The 18,181-nt window shown below is 38.3% G+C and overlaps 1 protein-coding gene across 4 annotated transcripts in view; it reads left to right on the forward strand.

Moving 5' to 3' along the window:
- The window catches only part of CES3 (carboxylesterase 3), a 61,609-nt gene that overhangs the window by 22,811 nt on the left and 20,617 nt on the right, over window positions 1-18,181 (forward strand). For 3 of the 4 annotated variants that reach the window (XM_072635967.1, XM_072635964.1, XM_072635966.1), the window contains exons 2-9: window positions 556-735; window positions 5,833-6,037; window positions 6,847-6,985; window positions 8,948-9,081; window positions 10,532-10,685; window positions 10,980-11,084; window positions 14,459-14,560; window positions 15,686-15,823. In XM_072635967.1, coding sequence (XP_072492068.1) covers window positions 663-735; window positions 5,833-6,037; window positions 6,847-6,985; window positions 8,948-9,081; window positions 10,532-10,685; window positions 10,980-11,084; window positions 14,459-14,560; window positions 15,686-15,823 — 1,050 coding nt within the window. In that variant the 5' untranslated portion in view covers window positions 556-662. The remainder of the gene's footprint in view (window positions 1-555; window positions 736-5,832; window positions 6,038-6,846; window positions 6,986-8,947; window positions 9,082-10,531; window positions 10,686-10,979; window positions 11,085-14,458; window positions 14,561-15,685; window positions 15,824-18,181) is intronic. The other variant, XM_072635965.1, reaches the window with a different exon arrangement.

The raw sequence follows: 18,181 nt of genomic DNA on the forward strand, positions 1-18,181 counted from the left end.
GCTCACTTCCATTTGCCTCAGTTCATACAAGTTTTGCAGGTTTCTCAAAAAATATCCCCTTCATCATTTTTTGTAGCACAATAGTATTCTGTCACATTCATTTAACCATAACTTGTTCAGCCATCTCCCCCCAATTGATAAGGAAACCCTCAGTTTTCAATTGTTGGCCACTAAAGAAAGAGCTGCTGTAAGTATCTTTGTACCAATGGGTTCTTTTCCTCTTTCTTTGATCTCTTTGGGATATAGACCTACTAGCGGTACCACTGGGTCAAAGGGTATATACGGAGTAGTAGATTTTTGGGTGTTGTATAAATCGCTTTTCAGAATGTCTGGACCGGGTCACGGCTCCACCAGGAGTACATTAATGTACCTTTTCCTCCGGCACCTCTACTATCTGTGTTTTTCTTTCTGGTCAACTTTACCAATCCAATGGGTATGAGACAGCAAAAAATTTCTGTGGTGGGTTTGTGTTTTTTGGAAAGTCATAGCAAACTGGAAACAGGACTACTTAAAGTATGTTGAAAGTTTACAAATCTTAATACTCTTCTTTCTCAGTAGACAATCTTTCTACAAGTCTGAAATCCTGGGATTTGTTCCCATTACCAAGATTCAGAAACATTTCAACCCAACCAGGAATTCCCAACAAGATCCAGAGAAAAACCATGCCAGGAAGACAGAAGTCTCTGCTTTGGTCTCTAATTTGCATTACCTGGCTCCTAATTCTCCCAGCTGAGGGTGAGTCTCTTTGGGGTCAGTGCCTATCTTGGAAAAGTAGTCTGAAACTTGTCCCCAATAAGTTCTTCCTGAGTTGCCAAGGAGGAAAACCAGTAGGGGAAAACCAGACTTCCTCTTCTTAGTGGAAGGCAACACAGAATGAAAATCTCCAGGCTTTTCAGAAGAGGTAGCATTTCCCTATAGCCTTAAGATGACAATGCTAGAGATCTGAGGTTGAGAGCGAGACCTCCCTTCTAGGAATCTCAATCAGGCTCAGGTCAGGAGGAACAGTATGTCAAAATTTGACATGAAGTGTTGGTGCCATGAATAACTCAGTTCTAGTCAAGAGGGATGCACAATACATGATATTTATTATAAAGACAGGTATAAATGCCCAGGGTCAGGGAGGGTGTTGGACAAGATTGATGGGAGGAGTTAGCCAGGAACCTTTCATGCTTACAGAGGTACAGGATCGCCCCAGGTTACCAGAGAGTGTGTCCTTTTTGGCAGTCAGGTAGGATCCACCATCCTGCTAACACATCATCCTTAGTGACCAAGCTGTCTGGTCTGCTCTGGCTGAGACTGGCTAACAAGACGACAAAACCATGCATTTTTATACAATTTTTGGAAAGGTGTGTCTGTGTATAAGGGGAGTGATTGGATATGTGAAGAAGATGATCTTCAGATCTATAAAGACAGGAAAGGAAGGGGACCAGAGAAGGGTTTTCCCATCTATAGAGTCCACAATCACAACTTCCTTTTGTGTAATGCTCTCTTCATTGGGCAGAACCTTGCCTACCATAAGAGCTCTACTGGGATGCCAGTAGAGAACTGTGGTGACTAACTGCGCAAAGTTCTTAAAGACTGAAAAGATTTTATACTTCATCTAGTCCAATCCACTCATTTTCCACATAAGGAAAGTGAGGCCCAAAGAAAGAGAAACCCTGGACTACAGAACTAAAATGCAACATATTCTGTCTTAATAATGGCAATCATCTAGACTATTAATTAAAGAATTTTCTGAATCCAAATCTATTTTTAACTCTTTCCAGTCTTTGGATCTGAAGCAGGCTGAGCCCTAAAAGTTCATACAAGTAATTTTTATAATATCTATAGCTTCATCTGATACAAAAAAAAGCAGTTATGATCTCATACAAAGTTATGGCTAAGTAGATTTAATTAAAAGAGGAAAAAATTTCATTTTGATAAAAAGTACTATAGACAATGAAGTAATGTCAGTGTTGAATGTATATGCACCAAGTACTATAGCATCTAAATTTTTAAAAGAAAAGTTAAATGAATTGCAGGTGGAGTTAGATAGGAGCACTGTGATAATAGAGGACTTGAATTTTCCCCCCTCAGAACTAGATAAATCTAGTCAAAAAATAGGAAAGGAGTTACAGAAGTGAATAGAATTTTAGATAAATTAGATAAGATAGATATCCAGAATGGAAATAGGAAGGAGTATACCTTTTTCTCAGCAGTTAATGGTACCTTTACAAATATTGACCATATATTAGTACATAGGACTTTTTTAGTAAAAAGCAAAAAAGCAGAAATATTAAAAGTATCTTCTTCAGATCATAGTGCAATAAAAATTATATTTAATGAGGGATCAAGGAAACATAAGTTAAAAACTCGTCAGAGATTAAACAACCTAATTTTAAAGAATGAGTGGGTTAAAGAACAAATCATAGAAACAATTAATAATTTCATGAAAGAGAATGATAGCAATGAGACAACAACAAATACAACAAGAGCAGTAATTAGAGGAAAATTTGTATCTCTAAATGCTTATATCAATAAAATAGAGAAAGCAGACTAATCAATTTCAGTATGCAATTTTTAAAAATTTAAAGAATAAATTAAAAATTCCCAATTAAACACTAGAATGGAAATCCTAAAAATTAAAAGTGAGATTAATAAAATTGAAAGTAAAAAAACAACCACTGAATTAGTAAACAAAACTACAAGTGGGTTTTATGAAAAAAAATAAAATAGATAAATAATTGGCTAATTTGATTTGAAAAGGAGAGAAGAAAATCAAATCACTAGTACCAACAATGTAAAGGATGAATATACCATTAATGAAGATGACATTAAAATAATTATAATGAGTTATATTGCCCAATTACATGCCAATAAATTTAACAATTTAAGTGAATTGGAGGAATATTTATAAAAGTATGAATTGCCTAGATTAGCTGATGAGGAAATAGAATATCTAAACAGATCACAAATGAACTTCCTAAGAGAAAAGCACCAGAACCAGGTGAATTTACAAGTGAATTCTTTCAAACTCTTGAAGATCCAGTAATTCTAATATTAAATAAAGTATTTGGAATAATAGATTAAAAAGGGATTCCACCAAATTCTTTTTATGAAACAAATAATACCTAAACCAGGAAGAGTAAAAGCAGAAAATGAAAATTATAGACTAATTTCATTAATAAATATGGATGCAAAAATCCTAAATAAAGTACCAGCCAAAAGATTACGACAATATATTACAAAGATTATACGCTATGATCAAATAAGATTTATACCAGGAATGCAGAGATGGCTTAACATTAAAAATTATTAACGTAATTGATTACTTCAATAATAAAAGTTTAAAAAGGCATAGATCATATCAATAGATGCAGAAAAGGTTTTTGATAAAGTTCCACACTCATTTTTATTAAAAACACTTGAAAATATTGGTATAAATAGATCTTTCCCTAAATTGATAAAAAAGATATTTATCTAAAATAATCATCAAGCATTATTTGTAATGGGGAAAAATAGAAGCTTTCTCAATAAGATCAGTTGTGAAACAAGGATGCCAACTGTCACCAATATTATTCAATATTTTATTGGAAATCTTAGCAAAAGCAACAAGAGAACAGAAGGAAATAGAAGGAATCAGAAAAGGGAATGAAGTAATTAAACTGTCTTTTTTGCAAATCATATGATTATTAGAAAATCCCAGAGATTCAACTAAAAAGTTAGCTGAAACAATTAACAATTTTAGCAAAGTAGCATGATATAAAGTAAATCATCAGCATTCCTACCTGTCACAAGCAAAACTCTAGAAGAAGAGATAGTAAAAAAAAAAAATACCTCATTTAAAATAACTCTAGACAGTATGACATACCTGGGAATATACTTGCAAAACCAACCCAGGACAATAAAAAGAAAATTATCAAAAAAATTTTATACAAGTAAAATCAGATTTGAATAATTGCAGAATTCCTAATTGTTCATAGGTAGGGAGAGCCAATATAATAAAAATGACAATTTTACCCAAACATTTATATATTCAATGCCATCCCAATTAAATTACCAGGTTTTCTTTACTGAATTATAAAATAAGATAAAATTTATTTGAAAAAACAAAAAATCAAGACTATCAAAGAATATAATGAAAAAAATGTAAAGGAAGGCAATTTGACAGTACCAGTTCTTAAACTATATTATAAGGTAACAATTATCAAAACTATCTGGTACTGGCAAAGAAACAAAATGGTAGATCAAAGAACAGAGTAGATGCACAATTTACAGCAGCAAATAAATATAATAACCTTGTATTTGACAAGTGTGAAAACAAGATTTGGGGATGAAAATTCATTATTTGGTAAAAAAAAAATTGTTGGGAACACTGGAAAGCAATATGAAGCACACTTTACACAGACAAATATCTTACACCATTTATCAAGATAAGATCAAAATCGATATATATCCTACATATAAAGAGAGATTTTGGAAGAAAATTAGAAGAACATGAAACATATTACTTCTCAGACATATGGATAGTCAAATTCATGAATAAACAAGAGATAGCACAGTTATGTGTAAAGTGAATGATTTCAATTATATTAAATTTAAAAAGTTTGTACAAATAAAACTATTGTAGCCAAAATAAGAAGGAAATCAAAAAAGTGGGGGAAAAAATTTTATAGACAGTTTATCAGATAAAGGTCTTATATGTGAAATATACAAAAAACTTTGTCAAATCTGTAAGAATATGAGTCATCCTCCAATTGATAGTCAAAGGATATGAACAGAAAGTTTTCCAATGAGGAAATCAAAATAACTTGTAGTCGTATGAAAAATACTCTAAATACAAGTTATAACAATCTTGAGATGTTATTTTTAGCCTACTATATTGGCTAAAATGATAGAAAGGGAAGGTAACAAATGTTGGAGGAGACGTGGAAAAACAGAGACACTAATTCATCGTTAGTGAACTTGTGAACTGATCCAACCATTTTGGTGCAATCTGGAATTATCTCCCAAGAGTTATTAAACAGCCTATACTCTTTGATCCAGCAATACCACTACTTGGTCTCTTTCCAAAGATGATTAAGAAAAATGGAAAAGTACCTATATGTACTAAAATATTTATAGCAGCTCTCTTTGTTGTACCAGAGAACTGGAAATTGCAGGGATGCCTATCAATTGAGGAATGGCTGAACAAGTTGTGGTATATGATTGTGCTGAAATATTACTGTGCTATAAGAAATGATGAGCTCAATGATTTTAGCAAGATGTGAAAAGACTTGCCTGAAATAATGATGAATGAAATGAGCAGAACCGAGAGAAATTGTATACACTAACAGCAATATTGCTTTAAGAATGACTTTGAGAAAATAAGCTAATTTGACTTTTACCAATGGCCAAATTAACCTACAAAGATCATATGAAGAATGTTGCAGAAAAAGACCTGATAACTAGAAGTATATATAGAATGATTTTACATATGTGTATGTGTGTGTATATATATGTGTATGTATACATGTATCTATTTGTCTCTAATAGAAGCCATCTCTGAGGGGGAGGGGAGACAGAAGGAAAAAAGAAAAAAAAGAAATTTACTTGATAATTTTGTGGTATATTTACAAGGAATAGCAAGTCATGAATAGTAAGTTTGCAGTTTCTTGTTCAATCATCTTTTTATTATATTGTTATGGAAATGCTTGTTTTATTCCACAATTTAAAAAATAAAGATATTAATAGGAAAAAATATTGTAAGAGAAAAAACTCACACCATGAAGGGAGGAGTCACTTCCTAGTTTTTATGGAAATTGAATGTCTAGCCAAAGAAAATCTGAAAGAATCTTTTTGTCTCACATACAGGGCAAGAGGCCACCGGGCCTGAAGTGGTGACCCACTTTGGTCGAGTCCGTGGGAAGCAGGTCACTGTGAAGGGAACTGACCTTCGTGTGGATGTTTTCCTGGGAGTCCCATTTGCCAAGCCTCCCGTGGGAACTAGAAGATTCTCTCCCCCGCAGCCTGCTGAGCCTTGGGAGGGTGTAAAAGATGCCACTGCATTCCCCCCAATGTGAGGGTGAACACAATAAAGAAGTCAGGATGGCTGGATTGTGAGGAGGCTGAGGCAGCAGTTAGGTGTACAATAGCTGTGAGAAAGAGGCCAGCCTCCTTTCTGTGCTGGAGGCAGCCCTTCAAAGCAGAAAGACGTTAATGTTTGTCAATTGTGAGTCTTTTTATGACTCTCTAAGCCATGAAGTATTACAGCAATGCAGGTCACTCACATTAGATATTTAACAGAGACTAACTTTCTTAAAAGATGCAAGAACCAGGCAGGAAGAACATATGGAGAAGGAATAAAATGAATTCAACAGAAATGGGTCCCATGAGGGAGCAGAGTTCTGTGATGAACACTCTCAAAATGTTGTACTAGTGACTACCAGTGTGACCTTAGGCAAGTGACCTAACCCCCCTACACTTGTTTCCTCTTTTATTGAAAAGGGGGGTGGGGTGGATAGGACAAATGGCTTCCAAGGTAGAGGTGGAAAACCTGAGTCCTTGAGGCCACATGTGGCCTTCTAGGTCCTCAAGAGTGGCCCTTTGATTGAATCCAGTTCAGATTAAATAATATTTGGATCCAGTTTGGATTCAGCCAAAGGGCCACGCTTGAAGACCTAAAGGACCACATGTGGCCCCAAGGACCCAGGTTCCCCACTTCTGCCTAAGGTCTCTTTGACTCTCAGTCCAATGATCCTATTATCTGAAGAGGTGTTTCTAGACCTCTTGTTCCAAATAGGTAGTTCCCACTAGTTTCCAAAAATCTCTATAAAATCTATTCATGCCTTAACCTGGATTGTTGTGATTTTCTTTTCACTCATGAAGGTGTTTGCAGGAATTGGAAAGGTCAGACCTTATGAAAAACACTTTAGATGGGAAGCAACAACTTTTCCCAATATCTGAAGACTGTCTCTATCTCAACATCTACACCCCAACCTCCAGACACAAAAAGGATAAACTACCTGTAAGTAATGTTCCTTTTGCTTTGAAATCCCTAGTGCTGGACTGGATAAAGCACTGGGCCTGAAATCTGGAAGACCTGAGTTCAAATGCAGCCTCAGATACTTACTGTGTGGTCCTGGGCAAATCAGTTATCTTCTGCTGCCCTTCTTTCCTTATCTGTAAAATGAGGATAATTACAGCCTCTACGTCACCAGTAACATTGTGAGGATCAAATGAGATAATATCTGCAAAGCACTTAACATAGTGCCTGGCACATAGTAGGTGTTTAATAAATGCTTATTCCCCTCCTCCCACTCCCTTCCCAATTTCCCTCTTACCACACCACCATCCTTCCATTTACCCAGGCTCATAATCTTGATGTCATCCTTGACTCCTTACTTGTACTAATGTGTTGTCAAACTGACCTACGTAACTTTGTATCTTTCTTATACAATCCCCCATGCCCTCCTCTGATACTGTCAACACCTTGGTGGTGACACAGCCCCTCATCTCATTACTCCCAGACTATTGGCATCATCTTCCCTTTGGTCTCCTGGCCTCAGAATTCTCCTCACTCTTATCCATCCACCTAAAACACTAGTCTGGCAGTGTCACACTTCCACTCAATAAACTCCAGTGTCTCCCTATTACCTGTCTCCAGGATCAAATATAAAATCCTTGATTTGGCTGATAAAGCCCTTTACAACCTGGCTCCTTACTACTCTCCAGCTTTCTTGCATTCACTTTAATCTCCTCCACAGAGTCCACACTCAAGAGACACTGGCACATGTGATATCAAATTGTCTACCATTTTTGGAAGAGGGAAGGGGAGGAAGGGAGAAAAATTTGGAACTCAAAATCTTGTAAAAATGAATACTAAAAACTGACTTAACATAATTGGGAAAAGGTAAAATACCATTTAAAAAATAAAATAAAATGCACAAACAAAAACAAAAAATAATATCTACCTCCCAGGATGTGAGGATCAAATGAGATGATATTTGTAAAGTGATTAGTACATCATAGGTCCTTAATAAATGCTTATTTTTTTCTGCTGAGAGAAAGAGAGAGAGAGAGAGAGAGAGAGAGAGAGAGAGAGAGAGAGAGAGAGAGAGAGAAACGATCTTTTTGATATTCCTCAAAGATATCACATTGTCTCTCAACTCCATACCTTTCCACAGACTGTGCCTCATGCTGGGCATGCTCTTCCTCTTAATGTCAGCCTTTTGTCTTCCCTGATGTTATAAGACTCAGCTCAAATCTCATTTTCTGCAAGAGGCCTTTCCCAGCTCTTCCTCCCCATCCCCAAATACACAAATTGCTTTCTCTATGAGGTTACCTATCTCTTAAACTTTACATATTTTCTATTTGTAATTTCTTTTTGTTGTATGTTGTCTCCCCCACTAGAATGTGAGTTTCTTGAGAGCAGGGACCATGTATTTGTCTTCCTTTGTATCCCACCGGGCTTAGCACAGTGCTTGCCACTTAGTAAGTACTCAGATGCTAGTTGGCTGACTGGAACTAATCTCTTATCCCTGTCCCCAAGGCTGCTAGGAGTCAGAAAGGTCTAGAATTTCTCTGCACTGAAGTCAAGGCATATCCCCAAAGGCAAGACTCCTCTTGGAATTCAAGCCCCTTTGGACTGCCCATTCCTAAGGAGGGTTTTTCCCGCGATGGAATATTTCTTCACTTGGAGAATTCTATACCCTGACAAAAGTTCTTCCTCATTTTCCCCTAGAGTGACTTCTGTTTTTATGTTCCTACAAATATTTTAGGGGGGACAGAAGGGTATTGCCCTTCTCCTAAAGGCCTACCATACCAATCAAGACAAAGCCAACCAGGGATGGGGCATACTTGTTTCAGGTGTCTCTTGGCCCAGACAATAGGAAGGGATACTTCCTTAGAAAAAATATACCCTCCAGTTATCATGGATTTTCCCCAGAGATTGTTTCCAAGTTGTTGCTACTATCAGTGTTTTTCTTAGGTGATGGTCTGGATCCATGGGGGGTCACTAGCGATCGGAGCAGCTTCCTCAATTGATGGATCACCATTATCAGCCTATGAAGATATCGTGGTGGTAACAGTACAATACAGACTGGGATTCCAGGGATTCTTGAGGTAAGAAAGTGACAAAGATGGTTTGGGAACCTTGGGCAAGGCCCTCCCTCAATCTGAGCATCAATTTCCTCATATGTAAAGTGAAGGGATATGGACTAAATTGTCTCATAAAGTCCCTTGTAGCTCTAACATTCTACAATTCTGTGAGTCCTGTGGAGACCCAGGTGGCACTCTGACAGAATCACAATATCCAAATTGTTCATTTAATCCATCTCCTACCTGAATAGAAATTATTTCAACAATTCCAGCAATAATCACCCAGTGTCTCTTTGAAGATGTAGAATGAGCTACCTTCCCAAATAACCTTTTCTACTTTTGAACATTAGCAAATTCTTTTAGTATTAGTAAATTCTCATGTTGAATTGAAATCTACCTCTCTGCATCATCTGACTAGGGTTTCCAGCTCTGCCTTTTATGGCCAACAAGAATTAATCTAACCCTCTCCCACATGGCAGTCTTCCTAACACTTGTAGATGATTTTCATGTCTCCTCAAATCTTTATTTCCCCAGATTGAACACCCCTATATGGCATGATCTCTAGTCTTCTCACCTTCTTAGTCATCTTCTTTTGGAATATTCCAGTGTGTCAATATCCTTTCTAAAACATGGCACCCAGAACTAAGTACAAGACACCAAATGTGATTTGAATATAGATGGAGTACAATGGGACTAAAGTTCTGGACAGTAAGTCCACCTAAGATCACACTAAATTTTCTTGACTGTCCCTTCACACATTGACTCATATTGCAGTCATCAATTCAAGTTAACAAACATTTATGAAGTGACAACTGCATACCAAACATTGTGCTAAGTACTGAGGATGCAAAGAAAAGCAAAGAAAGCTAGTTCCAACTCCCTACATAGAAGTTCACAGTCTATTGGGGGAGACAATCTGCAAACAACTATGTGCCAACAACATGAAAGAGGAATAGATGGGCAAAGGAGGTAGTCTCAAGGGAAGGCACTGAGATGAAGGAAGATTGGGGAAAACTTCTTGCAGAATGTGAAACTTCAGCTGAGACTTTGAAGGAAGTCTAGAGGCAGAGATGAGGAGGGAGAGAATTCCAGGCATGTGCAACAATCAATGAAAATGTATGGAATAAGGAGAGGAGTGTTTTTTGTGAGAAACAGTCCACTAAAACCCCTAGATGTTTTGCGCATGAACTGTTGTCTAGCCATGTCTCCTCAATGCTGTACTTGTACAATTGACTTTTTAAACCCAAGTACAGAATTTTACATTTATCTCTATTCAATGTTATCTTATTAGATGCAGACTACCATTCTAGCCTTTCTACATCTGTTTAGAACCAGATTTAATCCCCTAATGTGTTAGCTATGCTTCCAAGATGCTTGATATTTTCAATTTGACATGCATGCCCAATGCTTTCATCTGAAACATTAATAAAGATAAGTCTTCCTAGAACCTGATGGCTGTCTCTCTGGCTTTTAGCACTGGGGATGAGTTTGCACCTGGTAACTGGGGATTCTTAGACCTGGTGGCTGCTTTACAATGGGTCCAGGGCAACATTGCTCACTTTGGAGGAGACCCCAACTGTGTGACCATCTCTGGACAGTCTATAGGAGGATTTTGTGTCTCTGCGCTTGTGAGTTTTCAGATGATTCCCCATTGGGGCAAACATAGGATGGTATAGTGGGGAAGAGCACTGCATTGGAAATCAGGAGACCTGAGTTCAAATCATGGCATCACCACTAATTGACTATAAAATGAGGAGGTTGGACTAGGAATTCCAAGCTTCCATCCTGACCTCATGTTACTTGATTCTAATTCACATGATCAGCCTGATCTCCAATCTTTCTTTGAAAATGAATCCCCTTAAAGTAGAACCCTTCCTGAGAAGTATATGTCTCTTAGATATTCTCTTTCTCTTGTCTTGCAGGTTCTGTCTCCTATGACCAAAGGTCTGTTCCACAGAGCCATCTCGCAGAGTGGGGTTGCTACTATGCCAGGCTTCATCACAGATCACCCTCAACCCATTTTTCATGTAGGTTCTTGGCTTCTTATTCTTCAGTGACTATTATTTAAGAGACTCAAATTCATTTTAAAGAGATCTCCTTAAGTTCAAAGGTTAGATCTAATTCCACAGTTTTGAGAGACGTCCCTTTGGGGGGTTTTCTTGGCAAAGATACTGAAGTGGTTTGCCATTTCCTTCTCCAGATCATTTTGTAGATAGGGAAACTGAGGCAAACAAGGTGAAATGACTTGCCCAGGGTCACACAGCTAGTAAGTATCTGAGGTCAGATTTCAATTCAGGTCTCCCTGACTCCAGATTTGGTGCTCTATCTGCTGTATTACCTAGCTGCCCAGGCAGGCAAGATAGGACTCAATTTATAATCAGAGATTGGAATTTCAGAGTTCAACATTACAGAGTTGGCACAATTAGCGAAGGGAGGAAGAGGAAAGAGTTTGAAAATCGTCAGTTAGGGAAAGTACAAGTTGAACAGGGTCCCCACCACCACCACCACCACCACCACTCTCCATGGTCCTACAAAGAAGAAAAAAGAAAAAATAGAGAGAGAGCTCACTATGTGCCAGATTCTTTCCAAATATTATCTCATTTGATCCCCATATGAACATTGGGAAATAGGCACTATTATTTTCCCCATTTTACAGGTAAGGAAATTGAGACAAACATAGGTTAAATGACTTGCCAAGAGTCAAGCAGCTAGTTAAGTGTCTAAGGCTGGATTTGAACGCAGATCTTCCTGACCCCAGTTCCCATTCTTTATCCACTACAACACCTAGAAAGAACATAGCATCAGTAATGCTATCATTAGCCTGTCATCAGCATCAACATGACCTATTCTCTCCCTGAACACAGGGGAGTTGAGGGTAGAGGCATCACTAATTTCAGGCTGGATGACTATGTTCTGGGGGCCAGCTCCTTAAGGCTATGACTGACCTCACAGATGACACGGATTCTGTAGCCTGACTTCCACAGATGTCCCTAGACTGAGTCAGTATTGAATCCATAATGAAAAAGTCAAAAAGCATTTATTAAGTGAAATAGGGTAACAAAGTAGATAGTGTATTAGACTTGAAGTCAGGAAGATCTTAGTCTGAATCCAGCCTCCTACACTTAGTAGATGTGTTGCCCTGGGCAAGCTGTGTAACTTCTCTTAGCCTCAGTTTCCTCATCTATAATATGGGGATAATAATAGTCTGTATTTCACAGGGTTGTTGTGAAGATAAAATGAGACAACATAGGTAAAGCATTTTGCAAACCTTAAATCACTTTGTAAATGGTAGATGTTGTTACCATCATCATCATCATCATCATCATCATCACCATCATCATCCCAAGATGGCAAAGACTGAGATGCACTCAGAAGATGCTTTGCATAGGAAATGTGCCTTCCTTAGCTCCTGGCTAGGTCAAGAACCTGTTGTCTGTACACCGTACACAGCAACAGCCACAGTGTGCAATGACTAACTTTGATAGACTTAGCCCTTCTCAGCCACTCAATAATTCCAAAGGACTCATGATGGAAAATGAAATCCACAGGCAGAGAAAGAACTAAGGAGTTTGAATGCAGAATGAAGAGACTATTCTCTTTTTTGTTTTTTTTTCTTTCTCATGGTTTCTCCCATTCATTATAATTCTTTTATGCAGCATGACTAATGTGAAAATGCACTTAATAGCAATTTATGTGTAAAGTCTACTATCAGATTGCATGCTGTCTTGGAGAGGGACAGGGGAGGGAGGGGGAGAAAATTTAAAATTTATGGAAATGAATGTCAAATAAATAAAGTAAAAATAAATAAATTAAATTTAAAAAGAAAAGAAAAAGAGCCTGCCATCTCTGGTTCAGGCTGTGCTTCCACATCTGGTTATGGCCAGAGTAGCCTAGAGCCTTGTTCAAAGTTCTAGCTCTAGGTTAGGGTAGGGTCTGTGGCTGCAGTTTTAACTCAGGTCAAGACAGCCAGCTCCAAGCCAGACCAGGTTAGACTCCCACATCCTACGATGATGCAAGGTCTCCACTCATGCCTGCCCTTGAGCTGAATTAATCGTTGATTACCTTTGGAGAAAAGATGCTGGATTTGACATTAGAGGACCTGAATGGGAATCCTGATCCTACCACTAGCTATGTGAGCTACTTTGGGTAAACTGCATAATCTCTCTGAGGTCCCTTGCTTCACACTTACAAGGGGAAGGGGGGGTCCACGGAGGGAGTTTAATGCCTCCTTGTTGTTGTTTTAGTCCTTCTCAAAGAGGGCCTATAACATCATGAAGGTGATATCTTAACTTTTGTATGAATTGGATACAAGAGAAACAGAGCTACGCAAAATCATTAGCCTTACTCTCTCATCCCAAATCATCGAAGTCTAGTGGCAAGACAAAAGTCAAGATGGCGGTCAAGGTCCCTGATAGAGAATGATGAACTCAAGACGCAGAGTGAGATATACGCATTTTTGGACATGGTCAATGCAACAATTTATTTTGCTTAACTATGCACCTTTATTACAAGAGTTGGGCTTTCCTCCTTGCCTCAGTATTGAGGTTAGAGAAGAGGAGGGCAAGAAAATAGACGATTGTTAACCAAAAATAAAATAAAATTTAACTTTAAAAAATAAGGAAATATGAAGGACCAGAAGACCTCTATTCTCTCTTGGCCTAAACCAGTGATCCTATAACCCTTAGAAAACTTGAGCCAACAATTAACATTTCTTAAAAAAAATTGGCCCCAAAATTTCAAAGGCTTGTTTGATTGAATAATGATCTTTTCTATTATTTTTTTTAAAAACTTGATAGTATTTTATTTTTTCCAATTCATATAAAGATAATTTTCTACATTCATCTTCATAAGATTTTGAGCTCCAAATTTTTCTCTCTCCCTCTCTTGCCTCCCACCTCCTTAAGATAGCAAGCAATCTGATATAGATTATACATATGCAACCATGTTAAAGATATTTTCACTTTAGTAATGTTGTGAGAGAAGAAACAGAACAAAAGGGGAAAATCATGAGAAAGAAAAAAACAGAAAAAGTAAAAATAATATGCTCAGATCTGCATTCCACCTCCATAGTTCTTTCTCTGGATGTGGTCAGCATTTTCCATCATGTGTCCACTGGAATTGTCTTTGATCACTGCACTCTTGAGAAGAGCTAAGTATATCATAATTGATGATCGTACAATGTTGCTATTACTGTGTACGGTGTTCTCCTGGTTCTGCTTGAATGTGTCTTTGGAAAGTCTGAGCCAATGACCTCGAGAAAACTTGATCTAGTCTTTGAGGTGAGGGGGAGGGTGGGGTGGGAGAACTTGCCCTACCTCCTGAATCTTTTTGTTGGAAAACAGAAATCTCCTCTGTCCTTTCTTTGGATATTTATAAATGTCTGTTCCTTTGAAACCACCAGGATGTTGCTCACCACTATGGCTGTGAAGGTTCCAGCTCAGCTGTTTTGATCCTGTGCTTACGGAATAAAGAAAACATGATATTCAAGAGGAAATTCTTTTCTGTGAGTTTGCTTCTTCTGGAAATAGGTAGTTCTGGAATAACTGATGGACTGCATTAGATTGAATTCAGAGATGCATATTCTCCTGCCCAAAAGATCAAGACCTCTCCTTTCCTTCCCATTGCCTCTAAAAATCAAGGAGAGATTTTTCTCCGATTCCATCCAGGACTTTGGTCCACAGAGATCACTGGGTTCCAGTCTAGTCATAAGAGATGGCTCTGGAACAAATTAACCCCCCAAAGGGAAGGTGTTCATTAGAGTTCAACTAGCCAGAATTACAGCCTTCTGAGACTGAATTCTCTGCCCTGGCAAACTCTGGGCTTGGCCAAAAAAAGATGTGAGTTCAGAGTGCCAAAGCAACTGAATACTGACTCCATGCCCTTCTCCAGTATTTAATGATGAATTCCTAAATCAGGGGCAAAGTCTGGCATAGATACTGGGTTAAGTAGAATCTCCCTTTCCCTTCCAACATTTGAACTTAAAGCAGGAGAGTAAACGGATGCTAGGGGTTGAGAAAAAAATATGAAAAAAGTAGCATAGAGGTAGGGAACATAGAATTGTTATCCTGGAGGAGACACAGAAAAGTGCAGTCTGGAGAAAGCTAGGGAAACTTCCTTAGTGAATGTGGTCCTCTGTTTGCCAGACATAAGAAATTGGGCTCTGGAAGAATGGCAGGCTCTTCTCCAAATAGCTCCCTTCAGCTCTTTGAGCAAGATGAAACAGATGAATATACCAGAGAAAAATATACTTGAGATCAGGACTCTACTTCCAGTCATCCAAGGGAATCTCAGACAAAGCACAGATCATAGAATGGCAAAGATGGAAGGCATCCTAGATACAAAAACATGAAACTTGTCCAAATGCTTGGACACAAATCACAGAATGATAAAGATGGAAGAGACTCTTGAACATGAAAAATCAGGGCTGGGAAGGACCTAGTCAACCCTCATATTGTATAGATGAGAAAACTTGGGCCAAAAGAAAGAAACTGACTTTTCCAGGGTCAGACAGCAATTTAAAGATAGAAGTGAGACAAAAACCCTAATTTCCTTATTCTTGGTCTTATGTAGGTAAATCCAAAATGAAAGGATAACCCACAAAAAAAAGTGTTTTCTTCTTCTCTTGCAGCAACCATTAATCCCAGCCACTGTGGATGGTGTTTTCTTACCAAAGTTCCCTGAAAAGCTCCTCTTAGAGAATGAGATCCCAAGAATTCCCTATTTGCTTGGAGTCACCAATCATGAGTTTGGGTACTTGATGCCTTTGGTAAGATTATTTCAGTGCCTTGGCAGAGGGGTGCAGATGAAGACTAGATTCATGATTTCATTGGTATCAGGAATTCTCAGATGGGGAAACTTTCTCTACCAATGCATATTGTCATCTACTTTAAAATTGAAATTTTGCAGGTTATTTGGAAAAAGGAGGTTATCCCCCAGGATTTCAAGGATGCCTCCATTATCCATCTCTGTAAAGGTAAAGAAAAATAGATTGTCCTCTGGCAATCATAGAGGTTCTCTCTCTTAGCCATTACTGGCAAGATTCTTGCCAGAGTCCTCCTTAATAGTCTGATCCTTCATCTGGAAGATGGTCATCTACCTGAGAGCCAGTGTGTTTTCAGAAAGGACAAAGGAACAGCCAATATGGTATTTGGCGATCAACAACTCTGGGAGAAGTGCCAAGAGCAGAACAGAGAAGAGTATACAACATTCATCAATCTGACCAAAGACTTTGATACTATTGGTTGTGAGGGTTTGTAGAAAATTGTGTCAAAATTTAGTTGCTCAGAGAAGATCATCAGCATTGTTTGTCAATGTCATGATGGCATGCTTGCCCAGGTTCTGGATAACGGATAATGCTCTCATGTTTTCCCAGTCACCAATGGAATGAAGTAGGGCTGTGGACTTGTTCCCATGTTTTTTATCATGATGTTTTCAGTCATGTTGTCAGAAACCTTCAACAAGGACTAAAACAACTTCAAGGTCTGCTACTGAAACTGATAGTTAATTATTTTACTTGTAAAGTATACAAGCCAAGACTAAAGTGGATATAGAGTTAGTGAATGATTTTTGTTTTGCAAATGATTGTGCACTCAGTGCAACCTCTGAAGATGAGATGCAACAAAGTATGGATCCATTCTCTGCTGCTTGTACTAATTGTGGTATAACAATTAACACCAAGAAAACACACCTTCTCCAGCAGCCAGCCCTACACCATCAATACATGGAACCATTGATTATAGCAAATGGAGACATTTTGAATGCTGTGGATAAGTTCACTTGCCTTGGCATGTACACATAGATGATGAGGTTGATGCGCACAGAGCTAGCTCAGTGTTTAGGAGGTTCTGAAGGAAAGTGTGGGAGAGAAACAGTATTACGCTGCCTACCAAACTGAAGGTCTACTGAGCTGTTGTGCTGACTTCATTGTTGTATTCCTGTAAAACCTACACAACATACCAGTTCCATGCCAGGAAATTGAATCACTTTCATTTGAATTGTCTTAGGAAGATTCTGAAGATCACCTGGCAGAATAAGGTACCAGACACTGAAGTCCTTGCTTGAGCTGAACTGCCAAGCATTCAAATTGTGTTGCAGAAAGTACACCCTCAATGGGCTGGCCACTTATTGGAATGCCAAATGTATGTTTGCCTGAAAGATTATTCTATAAAGAATTCATAGAAGGTAGGTACTCACATGGTGGTCAGAAGAAGTGATAAGGATACTCTCAAGGTTTCTCTGAAGAACGCTGGAATAGGCTGTGAGACATGGGAGATGCTGGCAGAAGACTGCCCAGCATGGCATGCCTGCATCAAAGACGTCACTGTGTATAACAAAGCAGGAACTGCAGTAGCTCTAAAGAAAGAAGACATGCACATTTAGAGACATCTCCACTCCAAATGTCAGCATGGACTATTTGTGCCCAACCTCAGGTAGAGCCTTCTGATTTTGTATTCATCTGATCAACCACAGTCCGACAAAATGTATCTTGACTCCAACATAGTGACATCATTTTGGAATTCTTTGATAACAAAGAAAAACCACCACCAAACTTAAGTCTTAGAAAGTTGCTGAGAGCAGTCTTGAGTTTTCCATTTTTGGAAATTTTTGTTTCTTCTTTGATAGAAATAGTGATAACAACAGTCAACGTTTACATAATGCTTTCAAGTTTACATAGATTTATGGTCATTGTCGAAACATCAGGAAAGGAATGCAAGGTTGTTCCATGCCATCAGTGGTTCCCTGTGTTCCAAAATTCTAAGATTCTAGGACCTAGAGTTGGAAGGGACCTGAGGGGTTATGTAGTCTAACTCCTTTATTTGATCTATTTGATAGAAGACATAACTGAGGACCAGAGAGGTTGTGATCTGCCCCAGTTATACAACTAACAAATAAAAGAGCCTAGATCTGAACCAGATCTTATGTTTCCTAAAACTATGCTTTTTCAGTGATAACATGTTAATAATTTAACCCCCCAAACGGCCAGGTTCAGCCAGGGCCTGGGTCTGCCAAGAAGGAAATGGAGACTCATTCTCGAAATTCACAAGTCTCTTCCTTGCTGGCCAAGGTTGAGCTGAAGCCAGCTGAAGAGAGCCAGGCTTGAGAAAGAGCCAATGACTCCACTCTC

The sequence above is a fragment of the Notamacropus eugenii genome, chromosome 1 (assembly GCF_028372415.1).
Source record: "Notamacropus eugenii isolate mMacEug1 chromosome 1, mMacEug1.pri_v2, whole genome shotgun sequence".
In the NCBI taxonomy this organism is placed as follows: domain Eukaryota; kingdom Metazoa; phylum Chordata; class Mammalia; order Diprotodontia; family Macropodidae; genus Notamacropus; species Notamacropus eugenii.